Source organism: Phoca vitulina, unplaced genomic scaffold, assembly GCF_004348235.1.
Source record: "Phoca vitulina isolate PV1807 unplaced genomic scaffold, GSC_HSeal_1.0 scaffold47, whole genome shotgun sequence".
NCBI classification, from domain to species: Eukaryota; Metazoa; Chordata; class Mammalia; order Carnivora; family Phocidae; genus Phoca; species Phoca vitulina.
Window position 1 is genome coordinate 107,346 of NW_022589750.1, and position 22,970 is coordinate 130,315.

Consider the following 22,970-nt stretch of genomic DNA (forward strand, 5'->3'; position numbering starts at 1 on the left):
GCTGAAATGTGACTTTCCAGGTAAGTTTTCCTTGACCTCCTAGGTGAGGTTAAATCCTCCTGCTATATTTTCCCTTACACCTTCCTTTGGCTAATACTCACTATACCTATAATTGCTGGGTTCACGTGAGTCTCCTTCAGTACCACACACTCTTTAAGAGCAAGTATCTGCTTTGTCCACTGTCATCCAAGTGCCTGGTACTCAGTATATGCCCAAAAAATATTTGCCCAATGAAAAATATCATAACCCTTGAGTGATTTCTGAACCACACCTTAAGGACTTCTTGGCATTGGACGCCTGGGGGTTCAGTTGGTTAAGCGTCTGCCTTCAGCTCAGGTCATGATCTCAGGGTCCTGGGATCGAGTCCCGCATCGGGCTCCCTGCTCTGCGGGGAGTCTGCTTCTCCCTCTGCCCCTCCCTCTGCCCATGCTCTCTCTCTCTCTCTCTAAGTAAATAAATAAAATATTTTTTAAAAAAGGACTCCTGGCCTTACATTATAGGACTCCTGTCACCTCTGCTTGTAGCTCTAGTCCTGTCAGACACTCTCAATGTAAATACTGTTTCTCTCCATTCTCTTCTGGACAATTCTGAAATGTGCCAACTCCTTCAACAGATCTACACAGCTCTTTCTAGCGCCCCTTCATTTTCTGTTAATACACCCAGAGCTAGAAAGTGAAGTATTATGTGGACGCTTGGAATTAATATATATAGATGGAGACCCTTCACTAACTAGTATGACCACATCTTCAAGAACTAGGATGTCTTACAGGTAATTTTTAAAAGAAAATATAAGAAACATACAAACCCTATTGTCTGAATTCTGACCATATACAGGAAAACATTCTTAAAGTATTTTAAAAGCCTCTGGCTGTAAAGTGTACATCACTTTTTAACGGCATTACAAGCACCTGTCAGTTTACTGCTTTATATGCTCACCCTTCACTGACACTGAAGATTCTACACGGCTTACTCACTTTCACAAATCAAGCATCTTTTTGTTGTAACACTGTGGAGTTAAAGAAATAGGGTCCCAAGAAGAAGGCAGTGGGACATAAGACAAAGAAGCAAACAAATCAAGAGATCTGAGTGCTAGGTCTTAGGTTGCCAATGAGTCAGTGGGAGACCCTGGATCAGTTCTCTTTTTAACTGTAAAATGAAATGTACAAGTAATTCCTAACACCCCTTCTGAGAAAAAAATATTTTGTTGCCGTATCAATTTGCTGTTCGTGATTTAACAGAGATGATGTTAGTGATTATGCCCAAAACTGTGTCATTACAAGTACTGTCGGGAAACCTGGTATTTGCCTGTCAGTTTCAGGTTACACGGAGATTTAAATGAGTCTTACTATCTAAAAACAAATGTGTATTTTGGAAAAGCTAGTTTTTGTGTGATGAGAATGGCTTTTAGAATGTGAGCTTTTCCAGTACATGTCATTCTCCTCCCACATTTGTTGGGCGCCCACACTGGATTCAGAAGGTGCTCTGTAAAATCCCACCGGTCAATAAAACAGAATGGTTTTCACTGCCACTCCCTTGATCCCTAGGCCTCCGTTCCCTTCAACCGTCCCGGAGCCTGATAAGGAAGCTCCGGAGAGCAGCCGAGGCAGCGTCAGGCAACAGCACAAATGTCTGCATTACAAGAACATGCAAAGACATTTGGGCTTGTCGAGCTCTTCAAATCAAGGACGGACTAGTCCAGGCTTTCCACACCTCTAGTAGAGGTTACAGAGATTCTCAGCCGTCTCCCGCGCTGTACAGGCTGGATGCGAGCGCTCCAAGCTCCCATTCTCAGAACCCGCACCCTACGGGGTCCTGCCTGGCCAGTCTAGAGCCACTGCCCACCTCTTCACACCCGCCTGCCCCCGCCCCGCCCCCGCCCCGCAGTCGCCAGCCGGTCCTAACCTCCTCGAACTGCTCGCCCGAGCAGCCGGCGCCACGAGCCTCCAGCAGCTCCCGGAACTGCTCCAGGGTGACTGACTCTTCGCCGCGGCCCAGCCGCTCTTCCAGCCAGCGCAACAGCGCGCCGTGGTGCCTAGACACCAGAGACTCGCACGGCGGCGCGGGCCGCAACGCCGCCGCCGCCTCTCGCAGTCGGGCCGGCTCCAGCAGCGCCGCGGCGGGCGGCAGCGCCGGTGCCGGGGGGCCCGAGCCGGAGATCGTGCCCGAGTCCGCGGCCCAGTCCTGGTGCGGACCCCAGCCCTCGCCCCCCGCGGCAGCCGCTTCGTCTTCACTGCTGTGACTCGGAGCGTTCCCCATGGAGTCTCCGTCTCGGGCGCCCGGCTGTGCCGCCGCCGCCGCCTCCCCGCCTCGACCTGTCAACCTCCGGCGGCACCCGGCGGGCGGGGACGGGGAGGGGACGACGGCGGCAGAGGCTTCCGGCTTCCTCGCCGTCAAGCGAGGCCTGCTGTCGCAAAGGCGCCGTCAAGCGGACTCAAGCAGATGCCGTAAGACAGAGAGCGGAGGACGGCTTGAGCAGGGGGTGGAAACCCGATTTCCCAGAGGGCGAGTCCGTCCTAACGTCTACGTCATCCCGCAGCCTCCTTTGCCGCCATCTTTGTTGGGGGTGGCAACGGCGTGGCCGAGCCTTCGGCGCTTACACTCTCGCTCTCTCTCCACGTTCACTACCTACGCTGAAAAAAAGCGAAGCCAGGGAGTGGAGCCGGGGAGTGGTCTTTCGCCAAAGCCGTTTTCCCTTCAGTACCCCGTTGTCCCCTGGGTGGCGCGGGCGGGACGACGGGGCGTCGCGCCGGTGACGTCCGCCGGTGGCGTCGCGCCTGCGTCGCCGCCATCTTGGCCGCGGAAGGCGGGGCGGCCGCCTGCGGTCTGCATGCTGAGGCTCGGCGGGCGTGGGCTCTTGCTGGGCCTAGCCGCCGCGGCGGCGGCGGCGGCGGCGGCACGGTGGATGGGCTGGTGGAGCGGCCGCGCTGGCCTTCGCCTTTTCGTCCCCGAGGAGCTGGCCCGCTACCGCGGCGGCCCCGGGGACCCGGGCCTCTACTTGGCGTTGCTCGGCCGCGTCTACGATGTGTCCTCCGGCCGGAGGCACTACGAGCCAGGGGCCCACTATAGCGGCTTCGCAGGTATCAGCGAGGCGGCCGGTCGCCGCCCGTGCGTCGTTCGTCCGTGCACTCATTCATGCACTTGTTCGTTCGTTCGTTCATTCATTCATAAGCCCGTTTCTCCGCACAGTCATCAGGCTGATGTGGGGGCCGTGCTCGGCTGCACCATCCCGCTGGGGTCCGACGCCCGGGCGGGACGGTGGCCCGCTGTTAGCAGCCCAGCCCGTCCCCTCCCTGTCTTTCCCAGGCGTTCTTTGCGACGTAGGTTCGAGAAACAGGCTTCTGGCCGCTTGTCTGTTACCCCCCGGCCGGGCAGAAGCCCCCGGACAGGTGCTCCGCGCCGCACTGCGTGGCTCAGCGCGCAGCGAAGCGTGGGCCCGTGTCCTGCCCGCAGAGGTCCCCTGCTGACTCCAGTCGTCTCTTCAGGATGTCCGTGTCCAAGTTCCCCCGAAAAATAGTACGTTTGGTGTGAGTCGTTCTTGTTTCTAGTACAGACGCACTTACGTCCATTAAAGATTATCAGGTTAGAGCACAGAGAAAGGTCTGGTCACCTTTACGGTCTTTCAGAACTTAGGAGAAAGCTGCACGGATGTTAGGCCTGGAACGTTTGTCAAACGAAATTTATTCTGCTGTCCTGTTTTATAGTTGAGGGCAGTGGCGAATGGGATTTGTTGACAGGCTTTGGACCAGGACCACCAGCCTGTCCAACCAGGCTGGAGGGATAACCATCTCCCAGGTTAATAGGAACAAACAGATGCTGAGCTTAGGGCCAGTGACTAGGCTGATGTTAAATAAGCACTTTCCATTTGTCATAGTCTCAGAGTTGGGAAGCTGCCTCTGGTACTTAAATACAAGTCACTTCCTGTCTCTAGGGAGAACTTCAGAAATGGAAGCCTTGACAGAGAAGGAATTCGGGTCAGTTGGTGTTGCCAAGCTCCTCAAACAGCCCAGCAAGGAAAGGAACTTACCCGGAGCTACACGGTGATCTAGCAGCAGAGCTGGGCCTGGCGTCAGGGTTCATTCACCTGCCCGTGGAGGGCAGTCTGCAGTGCACAGCCCCATCCCACCCTGGCGTGGCCGCCCCAGCAGGATGCACGAGCGTGAACGTAAAACCTTTCATCCCCGGGGGCGCTGTTCTTTGCAGTGTGCTCTGGCGTCTGCCGAGCTCCTCTGTGCCCGTTGCACACTCAGCATCTATGCACTGACCACTGCTATGCAGCCCGCCTTGTGCCAGGTGCTGAGGAATCAGAAATGCGTGCTCCCCACCACCCACACAGCCTAGGAGGGAAGCAGAGATGTGCATTCATGCAGTCAATGTTTGTATTATTGTCTATTAAGATATAATTCACACAATATAAAATCCACCCTTTTAAAGTATGCACTTCAGTACTTTTTAATATAGTTAGAAAGTTGTGCAAACATCAGCATCATCTAGTTCCAGGAATTTTATCACCCCCAAAGAAACCCCATACCCGTTAGCAGTCACTCCCCAGTCCCTCCTACCCCTCAGCCCCTGGCACCCTCTGTCCACTTCCATCTGAAGATTTGCCTGTTTGGACTTTTCATATCAGTTGGAATCATACATGAGGCCTTTGTGTCTGGCTTCTTTCACTTAGCGCAGCATTTTCAAAGTTCATCCAGGCTGTATCGTCACGTGTCAGTACTGCATTCCGCTTTGTGGCCAAGTAATATTCTGTTGAATGTATATAGCACATTTTGTGTATTTAATCATCATTTGTTGGACGTTTTGGTTGTTTCCGTTTTTTGCCTATTATGAAAACACGGCTATGAACATATATGTGCACATTTTTGTTTGGACCTATGTTTTCAGTTCTCATGTAGTAATGCTTGTGTTTCGCTTTTTGAGAAACTGCCAAGTTATTTTCTAAAGTGGCTGTACTCCTACCATCAATGTAGTAGAGTTCCAGTTTCTCCACATTCTCACCAAACTGGTCATCTTTTTGATTATAGTCATTTAATGGGTTTGATGTGGTAGCCCATTGTGGTTTTGATTATTTGCGTTTCCCTAATAACTATGATGTTGAGCATCTTTTTATGTGCTTGTTGACCATTTGTGTATCTTCCGTGAAGAAAGGTCTGTTCAAATCCTTTTCCGTTTTTTAATTGGGTTGTCTTTTTACTTTGAGTTGTGAGAGTTCTTTATATACTCTGGATACTAGGCCCTTATCAGATCCATGATTTGTGAATATTTTCTCCCCTTTTCACTTTCTTGATAGTGTGCTGTAGTGCACAAAATTTAAAAAAAATTTTTTTTAAGATTTTATTTATTTATTTGACAGAGAGACACAGCGAGAGAGGGAACACAAACAGGGGGAGTGGGAGAGGGGAGAAGCAGGCTTCCCACTGAGCAGGGAGCCCAATGCAGGACTTGATCCCAGGACCCCGGGATCATGACCCGAGCCGAAGGCAGGCGCTTAACGACTGAGCCACCCAGGCACCCCCAAAATTTAAAAATTTTGATCGAGTTTATTTTTTCTTTGTTAGCTTGTGCTTTTGGTGTCCTATCTAAGAAACCATCACCTAATCCAAGGGCACAAACATTTACACCTATGTTTTCTTCTAAGAATTTTACAGTTTGAGCTCAGACATTCATGTCATTGATCTATTTTGAGTTAATTTTATATATGTTGTGAGGTAGGGGCCCATTTTCATTCTTCTGCATGTTGCTATCCAGTTGTCCAAGCACCATTTGTTGAAAACACTATTCTTTCCCCCTTTGAATTATTGAAATAATTATTGAGAATTGACTTACTGAAAATCAACTGTAAATGCATGGGTTTCATTCAGCCAATATTTATTGATAATTACTAAAGACTAGGCACTACCAGACACTGGGGAATCAATACTGAGTTTGGTGTGTTCTCTGCCCTGATAAAACTTGCAGACTAGTAGAAAAGGCAGACATTAGATAGTTATTACATCAACAATTAATGAGTTATTTTGTGACAGGTGTTAAAAGGAAGATATACTTGTGTTAACATCTATCCCAGCGAGGGGAGATGAGCTTTTCCTGGAGATGGGGATTAGGGGTTTCCAGATGATTCTCAGAAAATAAGTTCTTGAGTTGGTACAGTGCCGGCGATTTACGAGCTCATCTACTTGGAAACCTGTCTCCTGCAGGCCGGGATGCATCGAGGGCGTTTGTGACTGGGGACTACTCTGAAGCAGGCCTGGTGGACCATGTAGCTGACTTGTCGTTTTCGAAGGTGCTCACCCTTCAAAATTGGCTTTCATTCTACGAGAAGAATTACGAATTCGTTGGTAGGTATTCCACAGGTCGTTTCCATAGATTCTATTCAGTTGTCCTGCAATTTTTTAAAAGAGTTAGAGTTCTTTGGGGATTGGACTCAAGGTTAAAATCTGTACAATACCCATGAAATTTTCCCCTTAAACTCTGGTTGTTAGTGTGGCCATGAGTCCCCGAAGGAAGTGTTTGGTACACTTGTTTCTCTCACTCATACTCTTGGGAGAGGATGATCCTGCCATTTGCTTTGGCCTCTGTGGCCCCAAAGCCAGGGGTTGCCTGCCACCAGCTCCAGGAGCCTCGCTGGGTCCCAGGCATCGGGCTTCAGCACCCAGTCGGGAAGGCTCGAGGCCTACGTTTGTGTGCAGTTTTGACAGATACTCTTATTTAGCCCTGTAGGGAGACCAGCATTAGTCTGTGTCCATCCCAAAGGAACTGTTTCCCAAACACTTGTTAAAGCCAGTTGTGCCGGGCAAGCAAGGAGGGAATCACCTTTGAAATAGAAAGACACCTAACAGTGTCCCAAAGAAATGTTAGACTCTAAACACTAGAGTGCTTTGTAAACACTGAAAATTGGGGTGGTTGGGGCCCTTTTCCCTCTATGGAGCCCAACTGGACCCGCTGACTGCCTGGGGAGCATCAGTGCTCCTCACCACCAGAATGGGTCTTGGTTGGGAGCGTTCCGTCTCTGCCCCTAACACCTCTGACTGTCTGCTCTGTCTTGACCACTTGGGTTACCTTTTCTGAGAACCTTGGCCTTTGCCCGAGTTCCTCCGCTCCCTCCACATCCAGCTGACCAGAACACCCACAGTTCTTTCTGCGTCCAGCCCCCCCACCACACACACTTGTTGGCTCCTGCCCTCCCGGCCTGCACACCCCCTTCTGGGTTTTCCTCCGGGCTGTCCCGGGCCATTCCTGACACCACAACCACGTCTGCACTGAAGGGACTGAGAGCTCTCTGCAGACCTTCAGGAGGCTGGGTTCTCCCTTTTTCCCGGGAGGTTGGTTGAAATATTACCAGGTTAATAAGGAAAAGAAATCCTAACACAAAAGAAAAAGAATAGAGCCCTGAGAGTGGGCAAAGACTGCCAGACCAAACATGTCATCCTGATATTTGGGGAGCAAACTGCTGTGTTTGAACAGTGTTAGCGTATGTGTGTGAGGGTCGGGGAGGGACTGTAGTCAGTCAGCATGTATTTGAATACCTACTCTGGGTAAGTGATGGTTCTGGTCCTCATGGGGACCGGACCAGGGATGAGTTGAATGCAGGTCCTGCCCTCTTTTGGCTCGTTCTATAGGAGGTGGGCTATGTTAGGCTCTTTCGGGCCCAGAAAAGCCCCATCAGAGGAGGAAGTGAAGACAGGAAGCCATCTCGGCAGCCAGTGGCCAAGCCTCACAGGCAAATGAGATGTCTTTGTGTTCTGGATACAGTGTTGGCTTGGAGACCCAGCCGCTGGTGACCGCCATTCTCACAACACAGCTTCTCCAACTCTTTCTCTGTTGCCTCTATGACTCCTGCCTCTGTGGGTCTCATGTCTAAAACCCAGCACGACAGGCTTGTCGCCGTGCACAAAGAGACCCTCTAGGAGGAAGTTTTCTGCTAGATCAACTCAGAGGCTGCGCCCTGATCCCCTCCTATATTCTAATAAGCACGGAAAGTGAATGCTCTGTACTGGGCTATTTTGAGTGCTGGGGCCTCACTGGTGGGCAGGAGAGACATACAGAAACAAGTAAACCGCCCACACAATTCCAGTTGGGACTGAGTGTAAATAAAGCGGATTGACTGTGTGTGGGGTGTGGTATGTGGCACTTTTGAGCAGATGGTCAGGGGAGGCCTGTTGGAGGGGACAGTAGGTGAGCAGAGACCTGGATGTGAGGAGCCAGTCAGACTGAGGTCTGGGAAGAGTATTCCAGGCTGAGGGAACAGTGCCGAGACGGGGAGCAGCTAAGCACGGTCAGCACATAGGAAGGAAGCCAGCGTGCAGAGCCGACAGCACACTGGGGAAGGGAGGAACGGCTTGGGAAGAGTTTGCAGAAGCAAAGAGAAGTCAGATGGCAAGAGTCTTGGAGGCCTTGACAAGAAGTCTGTATTTTATCCACATGCTTTCAGAAGCCACGGCATGGAGGAGATAGGTGACTCATGTTTTCCAAAAATCAGTCAGTTGCTTTGTGCAGAAAGAACTGAAGTAGCCGGATCATCAGGAAGCCGCAGCTGCAGGCTGTAGTTTGGGTGAGAAATGGAGAAGGTGGCCAGAACCGCGGTGTCTTCTAGAGGCCGGCCGGACGAGATTTGCTGTTGGATGGACATGAGCACAGGAAAGTGTATGTTGTATACGAAGGAGCAGCAGCTCCTAATCCAGGTCACACAAGTGACGTAAACAGAATTGGACCAGTCGGGATGGTTGGACGTGAGGGGGGACGAAGCTGCCCCTGGCGGCCCAGTAGTGCAGGGCTCAAGGCCGCTCAGGCACCTGCTCCTCTTGGCCGGCCCTTCCAGAAGCACTTTCTGCTGCTGCTTCCTGTGGCAGGTGCTGCGGGAAGGGGCCTGCACATCAGGACTCAGAGACGAAAGTCCCTGCCCCAAAGGAGAGCTGACCCCTCTGGCTCAGGCCTGCAGGTTCATGGAACACTTGCTGGCTGTTTCCATTCAGTTCGTGCACCGCAGGACTGAGGGAGAGAGGATGGTGGAGGGAGAGCGTGGGCGCCAGCTTCAGAGCCCTCCCAGCTACTCAGCCTCCGTCTCTCTCCTAGGTTGCTCTGAGGGTTTGCAGAATGTTGGTGAAGCACAAGCGTAGCACCTGACCCTGAGTAAATGCTCAATAAATGACTTATTGATAGTTCTGCAAGACAAAATCGTTTCACTTTGGGAAGAATTGAGCCACAAAAGTGTGACCCAGTAAGCCAGTCATTTGTCGTGCGTTTATGGAACACATCCCGCGTGCCTCCAGCACCGTGGAGCGCCGAGGAAGGAATCACATGCAGTTCTGCCCTCCAGGCAGCGCTGTCTGCATGTGGGGAAGGGTGGGCGGCCTCCGTATGGGGGAGTCCGCAGCTAGCGCAGTCTCTCTTCTATGTGGGGTCTTGTCAGACGTCAAGGGGTTCTTAGTCCTGAGCCAGAAACCCTGGGAGCTTGGGTTTCACCGTGGAGGTGACCGAGACCCTGACCTCAGCTGTCCCGTCACCACAGGAAGGGTGATAGGACGGTTCTACGGAGAGGACGGCCTCCCTACGCCAGAACTGACCCAGGTGGAAGCCATGATCAGCCGAGGCTCGGAGGCGGGCCGGCGGGCGCTGGAGGAGAAGCAGACGTTCCCACCGTGCAATGCCGAGTGGAGCTCCAGCAGGGGCAGCCGGCTGTGGTGTTCCCCGGAGAGGTACACAGGCTTCCCTCCCACACGTGACTCGGTGACACCATAACCCAGCTGTCCACCCAGGGGGACTCTTTGAAAGTACAGGCATTCTGGGTAGCGAGTCTCAACTGGCTACGTGTCCGAGGCTTCTGGGGCCCCTGACAACCAGGTGAGGTGAGGGTGGGGACCCGGGCGTGTGTTTTGTTTGCTTGCACTCCCCAGAGACCCTGGCCTGGGATGAGCAGGCCCAAGTACAGCTGCTCAATTTGGCCTGTTGATCCGTCCAAGGGCCTCTGTTCCCTCTTGTCTGCACAAATCCCGGCCGCCTACAGGGACGAGGAGGCGGGGCCGGCCCGCGGCACGAAACATGGCAACTGCTGAGTGTTTCCGAGAAGCCCTTTCCAGGAGAAATAAAGTGAGGGGAGCCCGATTAGGGTAGACGCCCCAGAGATTATTCCCGGGTTGTTTGGGGGCAGCTGGAAGAAAAACAGGTGTTTAATTATCAGGCCCTCAATCCCCTTAACTCTGATGCAGAGAATGGGACCCCCCAGCCCCGGCACACACAGCAAGCTTCAAGGGCCTCAAGTACGAGCTCAGCTCTCCCTGAGAAGCAGGGGATCCCCTTCCTCAAGTGTAAGCTGTGTACGTCCACCCTCTTCTCTGTGGAGAGGCCTTCTTGCTCTCCTTGTGCAGACGAGAGCCAACAGCCAAAGCTGCTAGCTTTCCCCAGGCCCAGCCCCTGTGTCTATCACGTTTCCTCCACCTTAATTCAGGGAGCAGGTGTGGAAGGGGCAGGAAGGAAAGCTCCTGTTCAGTTTTGAAGAGACAGGGCCTGGTCTCCAGAAGGAGGGGCTCGGGGAACCTGGCCTGCCCACCTGAGGGCCTGTTTGCCGGTCTCGGTGGCCCCCTCTGGCCTCACTGCCTTCCCTCCCCCGGCGAGTCCACCCTATCCCTGTGCCTCAGCCCGGTCTGTTTTAACTCCCTTTGGAAACGACAAAGGAGTCCTGAGTTCAGACAGGGACTGGGTGTGGAGTAAGGGGCAGGGAAGGAGTGCGAGAGGCGCTAGGATGCAGTGGGGGATTGGAGCCAGACACTGTTTCTGAGACGCTCACGGGCCAGTAGGGGAGAGCCTTTCCCAGGTGTTCGCAGTGCGGGGAAGTAGCGCTGGCTCCTGGGAAGGCACAGGGCAGGGCCCGGGAGCACCGGGACGGCAGGAGAAGCTGGAGGAAGTCAGGAGAGCCGGCAGGGTTAGGGGACGCATGCTGCAGACCGCCGCCTTGGGAAATCGCCAGGTGGCCTACCCCGCTCCCCTCCCCAGAGACTCGAGTTCCTGCTGGTAACACGTCCTTGTTCCTTCTGTCCTCAGCGGAGGTGTGAGCAGAGACTGGATCGGTGTCCCCAGGAAGCTGTACAAGCCGGGTGCCAAGGAGCCCCACTGTGTGTGCGTGAGAACAACTGGACCCCCTAGCGACCAGTCACCGGGCCTCCCTGCAGACACGAACCGTGGGGACTTGGACCACCCCAGCTTGGGGGAGTACACGGGCTGCCCACCCCTGGCCATCACCTGCTCCTTCCCGCTGTGAGCCCGTGCCCCAGATGGTGATAACCCACAGAGAACCCTGCCTGGAAGCACCCTGCCCATACTCTGCAAACATGGCCCACGCCCCTCACCGAGAGCTCACCCTCCTGTGCCTGAGACCAGAGCGCGCCGGCCTGCCCGGTACCGGTCAGCCTGTTTGTGATCTACTCGCCATCCTTCTTCAGAGCCCTCAGACGGTAATGCGCGCAAATCTGACCAACTCAAAACTAACTGGACTGCCATGCCCGGCCTGTAACTCCCCACCCGGCTAGGGCACTGGGGGCACTGGCAAATCGGAGACAGGCAGACGCGTCCAGAGAAGCCACGGATCACTCAGAGCGTCCCTGTAACTCTTCTAGGTTCCCCTGATTTTACCTCCGCCCTGAGCCAAGCCACACCCAGTTGATGGGAGCCGAGCCCAGCCGGGAGAGGGAACAATGAAACAGGGCAGGCTAATCCTGGAGGCGAAGGGCTTTCGCTTATACGGAGGCAGCAAATCCAGACGCCTCCGAGCAACAGTTTGAAGTGAGGATATTCTTTCTCTCTTAAACATTTAGAATTAGGTGTGGGAGAAGTCTGCTTTTTGATCAAAAAGTGGTTTCTCTGCTGTGATGCCTCTCCCGGTGGGGTGTGTCTCCAGGGCAACCCGTCACCCCTACACCGACCCCACTGACCGGAGGAGCTTCTTACTGGGGACCTCCCCTGCCGCCCCCCCCACCTGCCTCATGGCGCTTCCCCCTCCTGAAGGAAACCCTCCTCTGTGGCACTGATCTACTTGTGGCCACACTGCATGTACTCAGGGTCCTTGCTCCTCAGCCCCCCTCTGCTGTGCAGCAGGCTAGACTCTGCCCTCCTCACCCCACGGCCATGGCCGTCCGGGACTGGCCACACCTGACGGCCTCCGGGAAACCCTCCCTTGGCTCTTGCCTGATCCCCTTTTTTCCCCCAGGCACCCCTCTCGGCCCATGAGCCCCCCCCCCAGGTCTCCTCACTCCCACCTCAGCTGCATCCAGATAGGCGGCTCCCTGGAGCACGTCCTAGGCACCCAGACTCCACACTTCCGGAATTCAGTCACCTTGTGATGTCACACCAAGTGAGGACCCCGGCAGCCATCCAGGATGCCTTCCTCTGCTCCTCCCCTCCTCCCACCCCATCTCAGGGCCCCGGCTCTCCCCCCAACCCCCCGTCAGCAGCCTCCCCAGCTCTGGGCTGTCATTTCTCACGTGGAAGCAGCAAGTCTCACTGTCCTCTCCCACACCGCCCTCCGCCCTGTTGTGAGCGGTCACCCTGGATGACCAGGGCACCCCCCCCCACCTTCAGTGACTTACCACGTCCACGGCCCTCCCACCACCTCCCCGTGCACTGGGGCACCCTTCCCTGCAGCCTCCTCCACCGCACCGTGCCTGCGGAACCTCCACCAGGCTGCCCCTCCTGCCTGGACTGGCACCTCTCGGGAGGCAGGCACCTGCGCTCGCCCGGCCTGCCTGCAGCCTTGTTCTCTTGTAAGATGACAACCCAGGTTTCCCGTCTGCCTCTCTCCCTGCACAAGGACGGAGGGCTCCCCAGCTTGGTGTCCTGCACCCCCAATACCCAGCACGGGGTGTAAGTGCGCGAGTTAGCTCCTAGTCTGCAGATGAGGCAGCACAGAGCAGTGCAGCTGAGCCTCGAACTCCAGGTTCTTGCCCCGACTCCGTGCTGTTTGCACCCCTCCATAGCTCGCTGTGTCCCTGTGGGGTGGGAGGGGGCAGGCAAGGCTCACCTCGGGGAGGTTACAGTGGGCGACAGGAGCCCCGCTAGAGCCCTAGAGGCCATCCTCAGGGTGGGAGTGAGGGACAGTGTGGGGGCCAGGTGCAGAGGAGTTCAGACCCTCCCAAAACATACATACTGAAAATAGAAATGAACGGAACAAGGCACCCTGTCATCCCAGCCGAGTGTGGCCAGGGGGGCCCTGGGCACCCACTCTCTGCCGGACGGCAGGCTGCTCACTTCCTCTTTGCTGCCACCATGTACTTTATTGCGAAGAGCTCCTTGTGTTGGGGTGGCGGTCGAATCTTCAAAGGGCTCAGCCGTGATGAAGCTCGTGGTTACTGGAGCAGTCGCTCTGCTTCGTCCTTCCAGAGTGGCCCCAGGGCAGAGCTCTGGTGGATGGAGGCAGGCCCCCCAGGACAGCTCTGGCAGGGATGACTCGCTGGAGAGGGAGACGATGTTGGGCAGGGGGCTTCATCTGTTCTCATGTAACCTCTCTGCCAGCCTTGAGAGGGTCCGGAGAAGGGGCACAACAGAGCTGAGCTGTTCCCCCACATCTGCTTTCCTGCTGCCCCCATGAGCAGGGCTGCGTTGAGCATGCTGGGCAGCTGCCCGCCCCCACCCAGGAGTGGAGCGCCTGGGGTCAAAGGGAGCCACACCAGACCATCGCCCATCCCCGACTCGTTTAGCTCTGGGACAACTGGGATCTGAAAGACCCCGTGCACAGGTTGGGGCCCTGTCCAGAAATCCGTGGTGCCCCTCAGAGGAGGATGAAGTGAACGCCCCACCCCCGTCTTGAGAGCTCCCCCAGCAGCAGAGCCCCCAGACTCCTGCAGGGAAACCGCAGACGTTGCTCCCATCAGCCCCCACTGGAGGGGACTCTGTGTCCTTGCATGAGAGGAGGGGCACGTTACCCATTTCTGATGACCTCCCTCAAGGAAAGAAACCGCATGAGCCAGGAAGGACCGTGGTCACCACCCCGGCTTTATGGGTGCAGACGCTAAGGCCCAGAAGTTAGGATACTTGCCCAATACTGTCAGCGAATCAGTAACAGAACGAAAACCCAGTGCTCTTCCCCGGCTGGGCAAACAGTGTGGGAGTCTATGCAGGCCCGGTTCTTGTTTGTACTCACATATTAGGACTAGTGGTCCCCTCAAGGGCGGCTGTTAGGTTTACAGGAGATTGTCCTGTGGAAGCACTTAACAGTGCTCGTTAACCATGAGAAAAGCCAGCAGAGAATGAGCTCTGTCTCCACAGCTGGTCTGAACCAGGGGGGAGCAAGCTGGAAGACTGAGAAAGGGAGTGCGTCCGCCCCAGCACGTGCAACGGCCGGGGGGGGGGGGGGGAGGCGCGGGGCAGCAGCTAGATTTGTATGATCTACTCAGAGGCGTTGTGGGCCCCTCGACTTCACACCTTCCCTAGTGTTCTCTGAAACCCCCAGTGCCAGTCCTCCCTCTAGACCACGACCAGCAGAACCCTCGCCGGGTCTGGGTCCTCCGGAGGAGTCAGAGGGAGTGCGGCCACCCCCGCAGCCTGGGCTGACACCGCTCCAGGCAGCCGGTCGGTTATGCCTAAAACAGCTACTTTTTGACTGCTGTCGCCGATGTGCTTCTGAAAAGTGTCGGAAATCCAAACTTTCCTAGAGGGTGCGCTATTTAAGGAACGTGTTCACATGTCAGGAGTTAATGGGTTAGCCCGGTGATGGGTATTAAGGCGGGCACGTTCTGCATGGAGCACTGGGTGTTACATGGGAACAATGAATCATGGAACACTACATCAAAAAAAAATTTGTTTTTAATGCTTATTGGTACTTCGGCATTAAAAACTATGAATGTCTTATTAAAGTTTCCACTTGAAATGCACAATTTTACCTCATTTTATTGTAAGGAATTGTTACAGAAAATGCAAATATCAGTATTTGAAAATACATTCCATTACGTGGACTCCAAAGAAACAACGCCGATCAAAGCGTCCTGGTCCTACACACGACACCGACGTCCCGCACTGAGCACCGCGCCCTGGACAGCTCGGAAGCCCAAGCGACCCACCCGCACGTGCGCCTTCAGTTCCTGCCCCGCTGCCGCCCTGCCCCCAGCCTCACGCATCTGCCCCGAGGGGACAAGCCACGAAGTCGAGCGGTCCAGGTGTGTGTTGTGTGCAACGGGCTAGCGTGTGATTTATACCACAAAGGGACGGTACGGGCAGTGATCTTCCAGAGAAAGTCGTTAAGGCATCCATGACAACTTCGGGGAATTCATTAAGTGTTTTTATCTCGTCAAGCAGTCAGCTCTTCACGAACTACTTTATTAAATTACAATGCGAATGTGGCTTCCACGCCCCTCCTCTCCTGCGGCTGGCGAGAGCAGTCCCAGCGCTGCAAGACGACTTGTGTCAGGAGCTCCTTCGGTGCCCGTCGCGACAGCGTCTCACTCACCTGCGCAGTATCACCTGTCACCTGGGGGCTCGGTGCACCTTTCGGGTCTAAGCATCACCCAGCCCCTCCCGAGGCTTTCCCTCCACTTCACGCCCAAGGACAAGACCAGCGCAGAATCGTTCGGTGGCACAGGCGGGGGCCGCGAGCGGAGCGGGGGCGAACCCGCCGGCACGCTGGCCTCCGCGCAGGCACGGCCACAAATGACCCGGGGCTGAGGTAGAGGACTAGCGGGCACGGGGACCCCACTGCTGGAGAGAGTACGGCAGGCGAGCCTCGACCAAACCGCGGACTGGGGCGGGCAGCGCGCAGGCAGCAGACTGCAGACGCAACACAAGTTCTGATGCATCACGTGGCGAGACACACTACAGTCACCGAGAACTAGAAAGTCCTAAGTGGAGGCACTTGAGTTGGGTGGGTGTTCCCGCGCCGGAGGATCGCAGCAAGCCAGCCGCTGGGCGCACACGCAGCGCGGGCCGGAGACCGCGGGGGACGCTGTCCAGCGGGCCCGGTGGCGAGCAGGAGGCAGGCAGGGCTGACGCCGCGGAACAACGCTCACGGGTGCGCACGCTGTGTTTCGGAAAGTTTGTTCTTCCCGCTGTACTCCTCACACCTGGCGGCTCTGAATAAAACTGAGATTCCGCTACTAGTATTTAAGCTACGGATTAAACTGTAACGAGAACAGCCCTGCGGTTCCACAGCGCGTCGAGTGCCAGCAAGGGCGGTGCCGGGGGGTCCCACGGGCAGCCGCACGCAGCCCAGCGAGCACCCCCGTGGCCCTGGAGACCCCCCGAGGCTGTGGAAAGGGGCCCTGTCTACACGTACAGGGCACAGCCTGAAGCCGGCGGAGAACTCACAAGATGCTCCCCCGTTCTGTGGCTGCTCAGTACCGCAGCCGTCCCTGGACTCCGTGAAGAAACAGAAGCTGGACTCGACATATTTTAAACAGGCCTTTTAAGATTTTTAAGTGCAATAAGAGGCAAGATTGTTACTACAACTGGTAATGGCAGGGCAGGAGTTAGACCGTCAGCCTCACCCCCGATGGACTTCCCATCCTCCGCGCTCCACCATGAACATGAAAAGAGCGAGTATGAAAGTACCAACTGCCTCGATTCACATCTGAAGCGTAATTATCTTACCTTCCAACTACAGAACCAGGCCACCTCACGAAGCCCTGCTTCCTCGTGGCCCCGTTCAGGCACCAGAAAATGGAAGCTGACCACAGGCCTCACGTAGGCAAGTGTCTGCCAAGACCAGCTGTTCCTCTGTAAAAAGTCTATAGGAAATGTGTCACAGACTTAGGGGACTGGGGAACTCTTCTATTTTTTTCTTTTAAACATTGTGCACAAGCTCATATTAACATAGAAAGCTTATATATTTCATAAATCACAGAAATATTAAAAAGTAGCACTCTGGTTTATCAGCTCATTTTACACACACATTTAGGCAACAAAATGTATAAATCTACAGCAACAGAAAGAACATACTACTACCCAAAAAAATATTTAGTCCCTTTACACATATACCCATACTTCATTAATGCAAAAACAATGTAGTGGTTGTTAAATGTCTGAAAAATCAGCATTACGATCGAGACTGTTAATCTCTGAGAATAATTTAGGAACACACATGTTCATCTCAGAGTTTCTTTCTTTAAAGCAGTGCTAGAAGTTTCTCTTTACATTTTTTAAAAACTGGCCAAACCTTCCAAAGGAGACGTTCAGCGCCACAGGGTTAGCATACGCACTAGCAGCGACTAGGGCCAGGAAGCTCTGGGGCCTCATTCCGCCGACGAGCCAGCGTATTCCCAACCGGCTCGCACCTGCTGGGCGGGGCAAGCCGCTGGGAACTCGGGGTTCCTGCACCTGCCGGCCTGAGGCTGCACGATCCCCTCCCCACCGCTGGGCCCGGGTGACACTCTTGCTCCCAGGGACACTCTGCAGCTCCCTGTGCACTGAGGTCCCATCAGAGCTGATCATTAGAATCACTAATGCGTGGATGTGTGAGGCTATTTCTGAATGTGGGTTTTTAAATCGCAATCAGCCATAATGCAGCGATATAAAAAGTGCAGCACAATCAAAGTGCACCTCTACCACCATGCCCCGGTGGCAGAGCGAGGCCTCCGCAGACAGGACACAGCCAGACGAGAGAACGAGACGCTGCACTCCTGAACCCAGGAGTGTGAAGACGGGTAAAGCTTTCAGTTGTTAAGGCCACGATTTTTCAGCTCTCATCTTTGAACCCTGTTTAGAAAGATTTCACCTTTTTTAAACGGGCAGCTCACTAAAAATCTCAGCTTAGGTTTTAAAAAAAAAAAAAAGAAAAAAGGACTTCGGGCAAGAGTATCCTATGATCTTTATGAAAACGCTGCGCACTGCCACTTACCCAGAGTGAAGACAGCGCTCACCGAGCGGCCAGACGCCCGCCTCCCCCTGTGGGGCTCTGACCGCCCGTCCGCCCGCCCGCGCAGGAAGACCACAGCAATGCTCGACACGGACACTAAGCTACTGGGAGGGGAATGGTTTTCCGAGTGTCCTTGTAAGTTGCAAGCAGAATGGGGTCCAACTCCTGTCACAGGTGCCACTGAGGCGACACGGCCTGCCCCCCCGAGTCATCCAGTGACCTCGATCCCAGTCGGACACACGGACAACCCACCGGATCCTTGAAATGGGGTCAATCACACCGGGGTCCTTAATCGCTCAGTCTGTTCCGCAGGAAGACGGGCCGGCCAACCCCTGCTCTGGGTTGGTCAGGCTGGTGGGCAGAACAGCTGCTGGGGAGGCGACCGGGGTGTGGCCTGGGGGCTCCCTAAGAGACCCCTCCCAGAGTCAGTACATCAAAGCAAATGTTGCAAACTCGCACGGGCTTGTTCAGATCAAACTTTATAATAGGAATCTCCTTGGTCGAGCATTTATGGCAAAGAAGGCGTCCGCAGTGGCGGCTGTGGAAGCAAAGCAAGGGGGTGTGAGGGGGGCCTCCAGCAGCCCCGGCGGCGCCAATTAGGTGTGCCTGCCGCACACCAACACGTGTCCTACTGCGTCAGTGCGAACACAATCCTGGCCTGTGGGCACGTTACGGGGCTAGCAGGGAAGGCTCTTCAAGATCGAGAGCCCCTCAGCGACAGCCAAGGCACAGCTCGTTCTGCCAGGGCCCGGCTCCTCGGCTCTCGGGAGCAGGGAGGCCCCCACCCTCCCCGCACACCGCCTGCCGCGGCATCGCCCCAGCGGCTCAGGCTCCGCGCGGGGCCCTGGCGGGTTCACGGCTCCTCGCGGAGAAAGGCAGAAGCAGTGACGGGCAGAAGTGCCGTCGCCCCTCTGGCGAGCAACCCCGGGGCCTTACCAGTGATGTTTGCGAGTCGTGACTCCAAACTTGGCGGCACACTCGTAACAGGTGGACCCGTCGCACCACGGAGGCTCCTTGGACAGCATGTCTGCAAGGACAGGCGGAGAGAACCCGTCCCCATCAGAGTGACCGTGCCAGGTGGCCTGGGGGCCATCGCAGTGACACGTGGGCGCAAAAGCAACGTGCTCTGAGCCATCAGGGAAAGCGTACTGGGGAGGCTCTGGAGCCCCAGCACTTGCCAGGAGGGCTGGGGCAAGAGGGGCGGTGCTCGAGGCGCTGTGACAGCACGGCGTCTGTGGGGGACACGGGGGGTCAGGGGCGGCCAGACCGGGAGGCACACTGGGAGAGACCGGCGGCCGGGAAGACCGACAGGGGCCACACGGCAAGGGGCCCGGGCCCGTGGGGGAGGAGCAGGTGGCTGCACGGGGCTGGGCCGAGAGCGAGCAGCAAAGGTGACGGAGGGGCCGGTCTGTGGCGTGGGCACCGGCAGGAGGGGCAGGAGCGGCGGAGCCGGAGCGGGTGAGGGCCTGGTGTGAGCTGCAGAGCCCCCGGGCTGGGAACGATCAGCACGGGTAGCAGAACCACGCCAGCCCTCCGCCACGCGGAAGTGCTCTGCCCGCGCTCGCCGCCTGAGCTCACAGGGAGGGGGCAGCACGTGATCGGTCACTGCCAGCACCTTCCACACCGGCCCCCGTGGCGGCTCCCGTTCCGAGCTCTGAGAAGGCGGCCCATGTACACGGCAAACAGCGCTCTGCTGCGGAGCACGCGGGGACACAGGCAAGTCACCCACGCCAACATCACGGAGCTGCTAGGAGCCTGGGAGCGCGTGCCTCTGCCCAGACCCTGGGCTAGTAACGCCGTGCCGGCGCCACCTCGGCAGGGACGCGACGACACTGGCAAATACAAGACCACCCAGAGTGCACGCTCCTCGCTACAGAAGGAACAGAGGAGGGGTCGGTGGGGCAGAGGCAGAAGGCTGTCCTGAAGGACGCAGAGCCTGCATCGGTGGAAGGATGAAGGATGTGTAGAGAAGCTGCCGGGGGCCGAGCAAGGGTGACCTGCCCTCACGAACAGACGCATTTGTGAGTTTATGGATCGCTGGTGGGATTGGGGGGCGGGGGACGGACGGGACCCCAGAGTGCTCTGGAGACTGCTCACAGCCCCTCTCCCACCACAGCCCTCACGGAAAGTCCTATACGGGGCCAGGAAAACCGCGGGTGCGTTCTGGGGTTCCGAGGTCACCAGGACATCTGAACGACCCACGCCGTGACTGTGTCTGCCCTGGAGGGGCAGGAAGGAGCCACTCACCTAACAGTCTAAACAGAAGCTGCTTGGTGGCAACCTGGTAGTTGAAGATGTTGACTCCCTGGTTATTGTTGACCCCAAGGCGAGCCCCAGAGCGGACGACGGCGCGGCACAAGTTGGCATTCCCTTTCATGTATGCTAAGAGCAGCACTGGAAAACAAAACCACAGGCAGGGCTCCTTCCCACCCAGGCCCGGCTGAGGACAGGACAGGCCCTGACCGCGTGTGTCGGCAAAGTCCCCACGCACACTCTGGGGAGACGTCCACGGGAGATGCAGCTCTGCCCAGTTGAGGGCCACAAGCCCGGGGCCACTGAGCGCTCTGCTCCAAGAGAAGTGAGCGGGGCCACACGCTGAAGAGAACACTGGCACGAGCACAGGGGTTCAAAGCTCTCTCGTTACACGACATAAATACATCTAAAGACCTGTGACGTGTGTACACATGGAGAGAAACATCGGCACGGGCTCATACTCCAGAAGTCTTTCCACCCCAGGGAGGCCTCTTGTGTGCAGGCACCGGCCCCGTGGGTGCCCAGGCTCCGGCCAGGCCTGCTGCTGGCCCCTCGCTTCCCTCCCCGGCACCCTGCATTTAAATCCTTTCACTTCATTCTCTGAACGGTGCAGTCGGACAGGGGTTATTTCACATGAGAAAGAGGCACAGAGAAGATACAAAATTACCCAGTGTCACCACCCAGAACAGGGCAGAGCCAGGCACCAGGACCCAGGCCTGTGTACTGGAAGCCTGAGGAGAAGCGCCTGCCTGCCCGTTTCCGGCTCCTGGACAGCGGCCTGCGTGGCAGCAGGTGCTGGGCCCGCAGCTCACTCCCGCGGCCGACTGCCTCGGGCTCAGGCTCATCACAACACATTCATGGGGTGAGACCAAGAACGAAGACAGAATACTTGGTGCCGTCTAAGGTTCAGGACGCTCCTGGGAGACTACACCGCTGCCAAAGGCCGAGGCAGCTCTGTTTGGCGGGAGGGAGAACGCACGGGAACATGGCAGCAGCACAAGGCTCCGGAGCCCCGGACTGGGAACAAAGAGATGTGGGTTTCACCTGTTTCCCTACTTGAAAAATGAGGACACGCTACCTGCACTGCTGACAAGAATATAAATGCAAGAGTCCATCACAAACGTGGTGACAGCTACACGAATTAACGCCGTGACCGTGGGCAGCCGAGCAGCTGTGTGTGTAACTGGCCACGTTTTCAAAGCCCATCAACACACACTGCAGCATTCCCTCCTTCTGAGGCGTGTGCAGGGACAAAGGGGAGAGGAGGACCGAAAACACAGACGGGCAGGCGTGCGGACAGGAGTATATGGCCTGGGAGCTCTAGACGCTTCCGACGTGTGTGTGTCCCAAATGAGACACTGTGGAGCGCCGCGGCAGCACCGGCAACAGATGCTCCGAGAACCCCGCCCAACGCGCCAGGCGGAGCGCCCTTCGAGGGTGGCATGTGCGCCCGGGCTCTTGTCCTTCCGGGAAGCGGGAGCCCAGCGAGACGGGACATCCTCGCAGGCTGACGTACCTGTGTTTCCTTCCGCGTCCGGTTTATCCAGAGGGTACTCAGGCATGCACTCCAGGAACAGCTCGAAGATGGTTGCCGCGTTCTCTCTGCCATACTGCCCCAGGATGTGCAGTGGTGACTGGCCTCTGACGAAGCAAGTGGGAAGAGCTGGGTCACAGGTCAGCCACAGTCCCCACGCACAGAAGATGTAACCTGCACTCTGTGATGCCGGATAAATCTAAGGACACCTAGTTAGGTCACAGAAGTTTTTCCACAAACTATTTTTCAAAAAGAAACATTCTGCGGTACCAAAATTGGTCAAGTGCCCTAGTGGCCAGTTACTTCCTTTTTTTTTTTTTTTTTTAATTTTATTATGTTACGTTAGTCACCATACAGTACATCATTGCTTTTTGATGTAGTGATCCACGATCCATTGTTTTCGTGTAACACCCAGTGCTCCATGCAGTATGTGCCCTCCTTAATACCCATCACCGGGCTGACTCATCCCCCCACCCCCCTCCCCTCTAAAACCCTCAGATTGTTTCTCAGAGTCCATAGTCTCTCACGGTTCATCCCTCCCTCCAATTTCCCTCCCTTCATTTTTCCCTTCCTTCTCCTAATGTCCTCCATGCTATTCCTTATGTTCCACAAATAAGTGAAACCATATGATAATTGACTTTCTCTGCTTGACTTATTTCACTTAGCATAATCTCCTCCAGTCCCATCCACGTGGATATAAAAGTTGGGTATTCATCCTTTCTGATGGCTGAGTAATATTCCATTGTATATATGGACCACATCTTCTTTATCCATTCATCTGTTGAAGGGCATCTCGGCTCTTTCCACAGTTTGGCTATTGTGGACATTGCTGCTATGAACACTGGGGTGCATATGGCCCTTCTTTTTACTACATCTGTGTCTTTGGGGTAAATACCAAGTAGTGCAGTTGCTGGGTCATAGGGTAGCTCTATTCTTAATTTTCTGAGGCACCTCCACAGTTTTCCAAAGTGGCTGTACCAACTGGCATTCCCACCAACAGTGTAAGAGGGTTCCCCTTTCTCCACAACCTCTCCAACATTTGTTGTTTCTTGTGGCCAGTTAGTTCTACAGCGTGGACCGGGGACCCCTGCAAGGCACAGTGACCGCAGCTGTGAGGGGCAGGCCAGGAGACGTGGAGCCCAGGCCTCTGCTCCAGACCACACTTACTCACCGTAGATTAAAGGCTTCAGCGTCCACGGTGCACTCGGTCAGGAGGACCCGGATGTTGTTGAGCCGCCCGTGCATGACAGCAAGATGAAGAGCTGGAGAGTAAACCCTCTTACTGTACAAGCCCAGGAGCCCACACAGGAAATATGGACTGCTCACAAACCTCCCCTGGAACAGGACGAGGCT

The 22,970-nt window shown here is 55.6% G+C and overlaps 3 protein-coding genes across 6 annotated transcripts in view; 1 reads left to right on the plus strand and 2 right to left on the minus strand.

The window, feature by feature from the left end:
- The window catches only part of ZZEF1 (zinc finger ZZ-type and EF-hand domain containing 1), a 103,375-nt gene extending 101,099 nt beyond the window's left edge, over window positions 1-2,276 (minus strand). The window contains exon 1 of one of the 2 annotated variants that reach the window (XM_032432021.1): window positions 1,903-2,276. In XM_032432021.1, coding sequence (XP_032287912.1) covers window positions 1,903-2,256 — 354 coding nt within the window. In that variant the 5' untranslated portion in view covers window positions 2,257-2,276. The remainder of the gene's footprint in view (window positions 1-1,902) is intronic. The other variant, XM_032432022.1, reaches the window with a different exon arrangement.
- LOC116649319 (neuferricin) lies at window positions 2,243-14,336 on the plus strand. Its single transcript, XM_032432027.1, has 4 exons — window positions 2,243-3,077; window positions 6,198-6,338; window positions 9,509-9,695; window positions 11,038-14,336. The coding sequence occupies exons 1-4, from the start codon at window positions 2,255-2,257 to the stop codon at window positions 11,252-11,254; spliced, it is 1,368 nt and encodes a 455-aa protein (XP_032287918.1). The 5' UTR covers window positions 2,243-2,254; the 3' UTR covers window positions 11,255-14,336.
- Window positions 14,334-22,970, minus strand: part of ANKFY1 (ankyrin repeat and FYVE domain containing 1) — an 84,640-nt gene continuing 76,003 nt past the window's right edge. For all 3 annotated transcript variants that reach the window (XM_032432023.1, XM_032432024.1, XM_032432025.1), the window contains exons 21-25: window positions 22,789-22,879; window positions 21,600-21,724; window positions 20,078-20,224; window positions 18,767-18,857; window positions 14,334-18,368 (exon numbers count right to left, since the gene is read on the minus strand). In XM_032432023.1, the coding sequence (XP_032287914.1) occupies window positions 18,236-18,368; window positions 18,767-18,857; window positions 20,078-20,224; window positions 21,600-21,724; window positions 22,789-22,879 (587 nt within the window). In that variant the 3' untranslated portion in view covers window positions 14,334-18,235. The remainder of the gene's footprint in view (window positions 18,369-18,766; window positions 18,858-20,077; window positions 20,225-21,599; window positions 21,725-22,788; window positions 22,880-22,970) is intronic.